The 9,797-nt window shown below is 61.3% G+C and overlaps 2 protein-coding genes across 2 annotated transcripts in view; both read right to left on the minus strand.

Annotated features, from left to right (window-relative positions):
* The window catches only part of LOC146585780 (calpain-1 catalytic subunit-like), a gene marked incomplete at its 3' end in the record, with an annotated part of 6,430 nt that extends 3,280 nt beyond the window's left edge, over positions 1-3,150 (minus strand). The window contains exons 1-2 of the mRNA XM_085322330.1: positions 3,131-3,150; positions 17-293 (exon numbers count right to left, since the gene is read on the minus strand). Coding sequence (XP_085178456.1) covers positions 17-283 — 267 coding nt within the window. The remainder of the gene's footprint in view (positions 1-16; positions 294-3,130) is intronic.
* Positions 3,151-3,559: 409 nt separating this feature from the next.
* Positions 3,560-9,192, minus strand: LOC146585781 (speedy protein 1-A-like). The gene is made up of 7 exons (XM_085322332.1): positions 9,179-9,192; positions 5,828-6,068; positions 5,622-5,666; positions 5,470-5,569; positions 5,113-5,284; positions 4,323-4,617; positions 3,560-3,869 (listed from the first exon to the last, which is right to left on the minus strand). Exons 2-7 carry the CDS (start codon positions 6,021-6,023, stop codon positions 3,808-3,810), a joined length of 870 nt encoding a protein of 289 aa, XP_085178458.1. The 5' UTR covers positions 6,024-6,068; positions 9,179-9,192; the 3' UTR covers positions 3,560-3,807.
* Between the last annotated feature and the right edge of the window lie 605 nt (positions 9,193-9,797).

Consider the following 9,797-nt stretch of genomic DNA (forward strand, 5'->3'; position numbering starts at 1 on the left):
GCGCGCGCGCACGCACCGAGGGCCTCTTCCACGTGACGCCGTAGGTCTTGGCGGAGTTGGGCCCCAGCTCCTTGAAGCCGAGCGAGGCGGCGTGGGGCGGGAAGGCGTCGTCGCGGAAGAGCGAGCCGCCGCGCAGGCAGGCGGCCCGCAGCCCCTCGAAGTCCTGCCCCAGGTACTTGACGGCGTTCTCGTGCCGCCCCAGGCCCAGCTCCTTGGCCCGCTGCTTCCGCACCTGCGCCGAGACGCCCGTGCAGTACACCGGCGCGATGAGCTCCTCCGCCATCGCCGCCCGCCTGCGAGAACGGGGTTAAAAAACACAAAATAATAATAAAAAACGGCCGGTTCGGGAGGGTTTGGAGCCATTTCGGGAGGGTTGGAGCCGGTTCGGGGGGTTCTGGAGCTGTTTCAGGGGGTTTTTTGGAGCCTCCCCCCCTCCTCGAAACCACCGCGGTCGAGCTCTTTGAGAGCTGCGGTTCGGGCGCGAACGCCGTCCACGCGACGCGCTCTTCCGTCGTCTCCGGCCACTCTCTCCCGCCTGGAAAAGGTGTGTGTGTGGGGGGGGGGGAGAAAAACGAGGTTAAAATCAGCAGGTTTGGGGCTGTTCGGGGGTCACAGCAAGGGTTTCTCCCCGCTCCCCCCAACAGCGGCGCTCCCCGCGCGCCCCGTTTTGGGACGCGAACGCCGCCGACGCATTCACGCGCGACGAGCTCTTCCGCCGTCTCCGGCCGCTCTCCCACCTGGAAAAGGGAGAGGAAAAAAAAGTTAAACTAGCGGATTTTTTAACTAATTTGGGAGGATTCGGCGCTGTTTTGGGGTCCGTAACAGCGTTCCTCGAGCTGCGGCACGTTCGGGGAGGCAAATGCCGCCAACATGACGCGTTCCCGCCCCGCGAGCTGCTCCGCCTGGAAAAGGGGAGAGGGGAGGAATTAAAGCAGCGGATTTGGGGAGGATTCGGGTCCGTTGAAGGGGTCGCCGAGGCAGTTTCCCGTCTCCCCCTCCCCGAAACGGCAGCGTTCCCGGAGCGGGGACGCGTCAGCGGCCAGGGAAGCGGAGCCGGCTCGCGCGATACAGAACCAAAGAGAAAAACGGGGGGGGGGGGGGGGGGAAAACCCCCAAAACTGCCGCGTTTGGGTCAGATAAATGTGGCGCTGGCGGAGCCGACGACGATCCGACGGAGCGTGTCCCCCCCCCCCCTGAGAGCGAGGAGAACCAGACGCCGCCGTCCCCTTTTCCGGGTGGGCGGAAAGGCCCCAGTTTCGGCGCGGGGCCGGCCGTGACCGGAGGGGATTCCGGAGAGCGGGAAGGTCAGGAACGTCGAGCCCGGAGGAGAGGAACGCCTCCAGGCCGGGCCGCGGCCGCGCTCCGATCAGAGGCTCGTTTAACCCCGCCGGGCGAGCGGGCGCTAGGGGGAAAGGAGCCAAATCCCGCGCTGGGAACGCCRAGGACGCGAATCCGGTGGGAACGAGGTGGGGGGGGTGGAAAAAAGGACCCAAAAGGGCGGCGGGTGCTGCCTGGGAACAGCCCCCCCCCCACCCCGGGGCGAGCGAGGAGCGCGGGGCTGAGTCAGCACTCCGAGCTGCGGCCACGCCTGCGCTCCGGGCATCGGCCTCGGGGACRCGGCCCCCGTTTGCCCTGGGAGAGGCTTAATTAGGAGCTGCTTAATTAGAGCCATAGTCCCCCCCCCCCTCAAAAAAAAAGTGCTGGAAACCACTCCCCCCCAAAAAAAAAAGCGAGCGGAGGGCTCCGCTCCCTCCCTGACGGCCCCTAAGGAGCCTTTTGGGGCGCGAGCGGTACTGGGGGTAACGGCTTCTCCCGCGGCGCCGGCGGGACGGCGCTTCCTCGTTAGCGAGCTCCCGGTTAACGAGCTTTCTCCTCGGGACCGGCGGGCACGCAGGAGCTAACGCGCTTCCCGGAGACAGGGAGCGTTTTAGGGAACACGCCGGGAGAAGCCGCTTAAGTCGCAGCTTCCCCCCTCTCCRCGCGACGGCGGTGGGAGGGGAAACGTCCACGTTCGGCACCTGCRGCTCCGAGCGGGGAAGGGGCCCGCGAGCGGCTTCGTTTTGGGGACGGAAAGGGGAAAATAATAATAAAAAGAAAACTCTTTGAAAGCTGCTGCTCCCCGGCTCCGTCAGGGAGAGGGGGGAGCCGGCTCCTCCGCGGCGCRGGCAGGTGCGGCGGGACGGGCGCCGCGTTTCCTCCCCCCACTCCGGCTTCGGGCCTAGCGCGCCGGCTCGTCGGGGCAGGCGGAAAAACAAAACGAGCAGTAAAAATAATTAATAACGACGCCAAGGAGAGGGGGAAAAGCAGCGTTTTGAGGGGGGAAAGAGGAAAAAAAAAAACATCGTTTGGTGGCTGTCGTAACCTTCCGGGGAATGGAGCAGGGGCAGCGCGACCCCAACTCCGTAGCGGGGCGGAGGAGGGAGTTGGAGGGGTTCCCGACTCCTCCTCGGCTGCGGGAACGAGGAGTGGGGAGAAATCGGGGGAAAAAAAGAGGTTTTCTGTTGTCACCCTCCCTCCCCGCAGCGAGGGCAGGTTGTGTAAGAGCTTCACGGGCAAAAACTGGCACCAAGTCGGCGAGAGGGGGAAGCGCCGCCCGGCTCTGTCGCCTCCCCAAAAAAGAAATAAAACCGCCCTCGCTCGCCGCTCTCCCCCCCCCTCCTCGGCCGAGCGCGGCTCTTCCGCTCGGCTCCGGGATCGGAGCGGCGTTCCGGGGGGGGACGCACGTACCTCTCCGGGGTCGGAGTCCGAAACTCGCTGTGTTTGGGCAAAATAAAAAAAGTCTTTCCTTGAGCAGGAAGGCGAGGCCGGCGCGTAACCTGCCCCCCCCCCCCCTTCAGCGCCGCAGACTCCTCCCTGCGCAACTCCTCCCTCGGAGCTGCCTGCCGGGAGGGGAAAAGTTCGGATAAAAACGCCCGGAGGAAACAGCCGGGGGGCTCGGAGCCCCCCCAGAGCGCCGCTGCTGGGGGGTCTGTAACCGAACCGGCGCCGGGGCGGCTCCGCCTTTCGCTCCCCTCCTCTCCGGCTGCTGCAGATCCTTTTTTTTCCCCCCCTTTCCCCATCCGCATTGCAACAGCGTTCCCGGCTTTTCCCCTCCCTCCGGCAAGCGGATTCGCGGGATCCCGCTCCCTACCTGGGCGCCGGCTCCGGGCTCGTCCCGCCGCTCGGGAGAGGGAAAGGGAAGAAACGGCCGCGGGTTACGGAAGGGCGCGAGGGGCGGCCGGAGCCGCGCCGGGCTCCCCCCGCGGGCACCGGACGCCGGAGCCCCCTTCCCCCACGTTTTTCGGGACGATAGGGAGAACGAGGCGGTCGCTGAGGAGCGAAAACAAAGAGCAATTAGGCCACAAATCCAAGTTTTTCCCCCTCTTTTCCCTTTCCGCGTCCCCTTCCCGCCCTCGAGGGATCCCCGCTCCCAGCGCGGATCGCCTCCGGCGCTCGGCCCGGCTTCTAAGCGCAGGAATCGGGACAGAAGCCGAGCTGGTAGCTTTTCCCGGACGCTTTTATTAGTGTTATCCAGCAATTTCCACACAAATCCACCGTATTTTCCCCACCCCCGCCCGTTTTTCCCGCACACGCACGCACACACGTAAGGCACATCCGCATCACCGCGGCACAGCGGGAATAATTACATTTAAATACTTCGTTATCGCCCGTTCGCCCCGCTCACGCGGTCAGAGCGAGTCCATAAAGTGCTCGGAGAGGAGAAAAGGGGGGGAAAAAAGGGAAAAAAAAGCCCCACGGACGTTCCGCGAGCAGCGCCGACCGCGGCTCCGTCGGGAAAAGGGCGGCGATCCGGCCGGGCCGGCGGCGTCATCCCACGGAGGGCCAGGCGAGGACGGTGCCCCGGCGCTCGGCGTCGGGTTCCCGCAGCACTGCGGAGCGGAGAGGTGGCACGTCGGCGGGCGCCGGGGCGTCCCGGCTCCCGAAACGGGGCTTTGACCCGCCGCGGGCCGGGGAGGGAGGTGGGGGGAAAGAAAAAAAACCCACGCGAGGTTTAGGGCAGCGTTTAGCACCGTGAAATAGAGGGAAAACATCYGCGGGGAGGAAAAAAAACACGGATACGGGGATCCCTAAAGCAATAGGGAAAACCCTCCGGAAGGGCGATTCCGCGCCGTTCGCCAAGCAGAGGTGATTTTTAAGTTGAAAAAACTCAATATTGACGGCGCTACGAGCAACCGGCTGGAAGAAGCCCAGGCGGGCCAGCGCCTGGAGCCTGTTTAGGGCCGCTGTTCCCTCCCCCCCCCGCCCCCCCCAGCATCGTTAATTAGCCCGGGGAGCCTCGGCGTTAACGAGGTGGCGGTGGGGAAGGGGGCAGCTACACTCACGCTGCAGGCGGTAGGCGGCCACCGGGCGCAGCGGGACTTTCGGCGGGAGGATTAGCAAGTCGCGAGGCCAGTCGGCAGGCAGCGGCGCGGCGCCGCCGTCGTCTTCCTCCTCCTCTTCCTCCTCCTCCTCGTCAGCGGGCAGCCGGCAGGCGCAGAGGGGGCAGCTCGGAGGGGTGACGCCGGGGCCGCGGGGGAAGAAGTCCTTCTCGTCCCTCAGGTAGCCCCGCGTGGCCCCGCTGTGGTGGGGAGGCCGCTCGCGCAGCCAGGCCCAGTGGGACGGCTCCTTCGCCATGACCTGCGAGCGCCGGAGAGCCGCAGTCAGGACGGAGAATCCACAATTCGGGGCAATTTTTAATTTTGTAATTTTTTTGGTGACCAGAACGGCGTTAGAAGCTCCCACGGGAAGCGGGTCTAGCGGCTCCAACCGCAGCGGAGCCTTTCAAAGCCGGAGGGCGCCGGGATCACCCCTCGTTTTCCCGCCTTTCTCCTACGGATTTGCCCGAATTTGGGGGGTTTGGAGCCGGGAAATCATTGTTTGAGCCAGAAAGCAACAAAGCTTCAAGAGCAGGTACCGAATTTCGATTTAAACAGGAAAAAAAAAATAAATCTACCACCAGCCACAACCCAAACCCCAAGATCCGACCTCGCAGCCGGACTTAAATCCTGTCCTCTCAGTTATCACTGTATTTGAGGGGGGTTTAAGCTCGGTTCCGACGCCGAAACCCTTTTCCCCGGCTTTTGCGCCCCTTCGCCCCGTCCCCGCGCGGGGCGGGAGGGGGCCCGGGCTGACCTCGTCGCAGCAGTGCCGGCTGACGGCCGCCCGGTAGTTCATCTTGGCCCAGAAGCTGTCGCGCAGCTTGAGGAAGCGGGGGAAGAGCTGCCGCCAGTCGTCGCCGAGGGCCCAGGGGAAGATCTCGTACTTGTACTCCTCCTCGTCTTCCTCCATGTCGTTAGCAAGGTACCTGCGGCCGGGAGAAGGGGGCGGGGGGGGCGATGAGCGCGCGCCAGACTCGTTTCGGGAGGGGGCGAAGGCAACTTGGAGCAGAGCGTTAGGCTCCCGCTGGGGTAAGGAGACGTTTTGAAGCGAGTCGAGGGGGTTAAATCGGCCAAAATTTGGGTCGTTTCGGGCAAGCGGGCGAGTACTCACAGGGCAGCGAAGAGGTTCATCCTGGTGTACTCGCTGGTGGGCAGGCCAGCGCGCTTGAAGTACGTCAGCACCATTGCTAGAAGATACTGGGGAAGAATAAACCGGCGGTTTTAGCGGGGGAAAAAAGGGGGAAAAAAGGGGGAGAAAAAGCAGGTAGCACACGTCCATCGACAGGAACTCCTGCACCACGTCGTCTTCTGCAAGAGAGGCGAGAGGTAAACGGCTGGGGGATGCGCCGCCCCGTCACATTCAGGGGTAAAAATAAAAAAATAAAATAAAATAAAACCAACCCAGGGAGTCACCGCCCCGTCGCTTTCACCGTTACGGGGCGATTCCTTCCCGGAGCGCCGGCTCTTACCCAGGAGGTTGAAGAAGGCTTCCCGCTCTTCGCGGTGGAGGTGGAAGGGCGGCCGGGGCGCCAGGGAAGGTTCCCTCTCGGGGCCGCGCGTCCGGCTGCCCGCTCCGGCGCYGCCGTGCTGGGGCTTCCCGCTGGCCGGCTTCGCCCCGGGGGTGACCGCCGAGGGGAGGCGGGAGACGCTCTGGGTGTGCTTCATCCCTGCGACGGACTGAGGAGGAGGAGGAGGCTGCTGGGCGCTGTCCTGTGGGGGGACGAGAGGGGACAACGGCGTGGGACGCCCTCGCTCGGCGCCCCTCGGCCTCCCGCACCCCGGCCCRGAGACAACCCCTTCGCCCTGGCGGCCTCCGGAAGGGGAAACGGATCTTTCCCTGCCCAAAAATCTCCTAATTTCCCCCCAAAACGAGCAGGCTGACCAAAGCCGAAGGAAGTAGGCAAGAAAAACCACAAAACCAGGTGGGATGTTTTGACCCAAGCACAAAAGTGAAAGTTTTCAGGCGCTCGCTTAACCAAACAGCTTCATTTTCAGAAGCTTTCTGAAAAGCCGGCGGCCACCAGGAAGCACCGAGCGGCTTTTAATCGAGTTATTCAGAACAGAGTCAAGGAGACAGGTCCGGGCGGTTAAATGAGTCCTGACGAAGCGAGGCAATTACAGCCCCTCTGGCGGCCTTGGGAAGCCACTACCGCTCGGCACGCCCCGGTTCGCACCCTCGTTACTCCCCGCGGGGCTTCAGCCCCTTCCCGGCACTTCGGACCGCGCCGAAAACGGGGCAAAAAAATCTAAAATTTTAAGCAAGGTTGGACAGGCAGCTTCCGCCTGCCTTCCATGGGGTAACAAGGGCGACCTTGACGGAGAACCGAGGCGGACGCGCTGCAAAGCCGCAGGTAAATCACCGCCGACCTGTTTTTCTCCCTCCTCTCGGAGGGCTCCGTTGCTATTTAATATTCCCACAGCTGCTATTTTAAATAATTAGCTTTAGGACAAGAAACAGGCCCTAAGATCAAAAACAACACCTGTAGTTTCAGCAAAACGCAATCTTAACTCCTTCCTACTCCCCCCAGCGCCACAAGAACGCCACGGAAATATCCTTCTCCAGCCCCGAAACAGAGGTGCCGCTTGAATAAACACAAACCACTCTTAGGCTCGCCGGAGCCAAAGAAAAGCAGCTTTATTTATTTGGTTTTTTTAAAAAGCAAGGCTTTGCAAGAGGTTTTACAGTGCTTAATTTGATCTTCCCCAGCCGTAAACGCTCCCCGGGCAGCTCCGATAAACGCTGCATCGCCTCGCTGATCGCGGCCGTTCAAGCAACCCTCGCCCCTGTCTAAAGCCAGCGTCTAAACACGCTGTTCCTGGACAAAACAACCTTTTTGCTCACCTTTATTTAGCAGTTTGGGTATTYCCCCCCCCTCGTTTTTTAAGCAGCTGCGACAGAAAAGGCAACGAGAACATATCTACGTAGGGCAGCCGGGACCTCGCAGGAGGAAGGGAAACGGGCACGCTCAGGTGAAACATCGAAGCCGGCTCTACAAATCAGCCCTGCACGCACCGCCGACGCGCGCTGTGATTTTAAAGAGCGCCTTAAACCGCTCAAAAGCCGCTTGCTGCAATTGCCAGGAGAGCTTTTCCACCGCAGGAGCAGCTTCTCCCTCGGAAATCCGATCTCCCGGCAGCAACGGGGGGGTTGTAGAGCCGCAGGAGTCTCCCCCATCTCCCCGCTCCCAATTTTTGRCCTCTGGAGAAGCATCGTTTGCATCGAGGTGGTCAAGCGATCCCCAAAACGATATTCCCTCCCGACGGCAGCCGATTTATCCGACCCCTTTATAACCAACACAAGGAAAAGCTGAAGGAAACCCCTGAAGGACTCGCAGGATTTCAGTTTATACCCTGTAGGGTCAAAAACAACAGTTTGGGGATAGAACGGCTCCTATCTCAGTGTAAAAGGAGGGAAGTTAGGGCAACGGATCAACTCTGACTTAGTAAAAAGACTTGTTTTCAAAAAAAGCCAGCGAATACCTTGTYGCCTGGTAGATGAAAGTCCCCGTAGCAACCAGATGAAACACAAGCCATCCAAGAGGACTAAAGCATTAATCTCGGTTCCCTTGCTGTTTTCTTACCTTTCCMAAGAGCCCGGCTTGAGGTGAACCAGCCCCCTCAGCTCCCACGGGATCCTTTTAGCAACACGAGGGGAAAATTCAGGGCAGATCCGCGCCGTGCCAACACRGGGAACGGCAAATTTTTGGTTAAGGAAGGAGTTTAACCCCGAGATGAAAGGCCACATAGGTCTTTGCCATGCATGGAGGGTATTTTACCCACTGGGGAGGGCACAGGTGCTGCTGGAGGCAGGTCTTCCTCGCTCAGCTGGTTTACAGCCTCGTTCTGCCTCAGTTTTAAGAGCAAACACCAATCTTTGCTGCTTTGTAGGTTGGCAGGGTTCTTTATTTTTTTTTTCTTCTCTTTTTTTCCCCACTTGCTCGATCAGAGGTTTGACACCACATCAGACAGCACAGGTTGCACCGTTGCAACCCCGCACCAATGCTAAGAAAGGAGGTGAACAAGTTCCCTGCAAACTATCGAAGGGGGAAGCATAGAGAGATTTCACACCATATTTCTCCTCTGCATCTTGGGGCCCTTCAGCACTGCTATCACAACCCCCCCCCCCTTGGCTGCGTTTGCCTCCATCTTGGGGTAAAGATGTGGTAGAAGAAAGGATTTCCTTGCAACCCACAAGAAGGAGGTGCTTTTACCCCCATCTTGGGGCTTCCCTCCACTCAAAAAGCTCACTTGGGCTCAGGCTTTCACCATGGAGGAGGAGGACCCAGTTCCCACCTCTATCCTTCCTCACAGGCTACTTTCCAGCCCAACAGAAGGGCTGCATTTGTCAAGGTTAAGAGGCAGTGAAGCCTCAACACAGAGGGGTTTGGGAGGGAAAGACACTGACAGAGCCAGGCCACCCACACAGGCCAGATTCACCCCCCACTAACACACACACTCCTTTAAAACCCACTCAGGCCACAACTCCCCTCACCACCGGCAGAAAACACTAGAAATCAYCCCACCACACTGCTCCCCCCTACAAAGAGATGATGATGGGGGAGCAGGGGGGGTTTACAGGGCTCTTGTCACCTCACAGCACCTGGGGCTCCACCCCTTCCCCTTCGACAGGCAGAAAGGGGGTAACTTTACCTCATGGGGGGCCATTTTTCCTCTCACGGAGGAAGTAAAGAGGGGGGAAAAAAAAACACCTCAGAGGGAGATGGCGGGTTCCCCCCGAGCGCGCGCCGGCGCCTCACGGCCCCTAGAGGGCGCGCGCCTCCCCAACGGCTTTTCCCGCCTTTTTACCCCCCACCCCTCACCTGAGCGGAGCGCGCGCGCGCGGGCGAGGAGACGAGGAGGCGCCGAGCTGAACCCGCCCCCCGCGCCGGCCGCGCCTTCTATAGGCTGCGGGCGGGCGGCGCCCGGCCAATCAGAGGAGAGTCCCGCCTCCCTCCTCCTCCTCCTCCTCGGAGGTGCTGTCCGTCATCGCCGGGGAGGCGGGACTTGTGGGCGGTGCCAGCCAACCGGAGGGGCGGAGCGGCGGGGCGGGCGTTGCTGATAGGCTGGGCGGGGCTGGCGGGGGGCGGGTGTTTGTTGTAGGGTCGCCTGTAAACGGAGATTGTTTTTTTGTGGAAAGCGGCGAATTTAATGAGGTTTTTTWATTCTTTTGAGGGGTGTTTTGAGGAAACGGGGGCGGACGCGGCGCCGCGAAGAGGACGCGTGCCCATAGGATAGGGGCGCATAGGCTGCTTATGGGTCTGTAAGGCGCGGAAATGGGTCGAAATAGCCCAATGTGGGCGGTTTAGGGGCAGAAATCCGCTGCGGCCGCGGGCAGCCCCGAACTCGCCCCTCAGGCGGCGGCGGCGGCGGCGGCGTCCGAGCYGGAGCCGTTCGTGAGACCGAACCCAACTCATCACCCTGCCGCCCCTCCCCTAGCAA

This window comes from Rhea americana, unplaced genomic scaffold (assembly GCF_003343005.1).
Source record: "Rhea americana isolate MKP2758 unplaced genomic scaffold, rheAme1 scaffold_763, whole genome shotgun sequence".
Classification (NCBI taxonomy): domain Eukaryota; kingdom Metazoa; phylum Chordata; class Aves; order Rheiformes; family Rheidae; genus Rhea; species Rhea americana.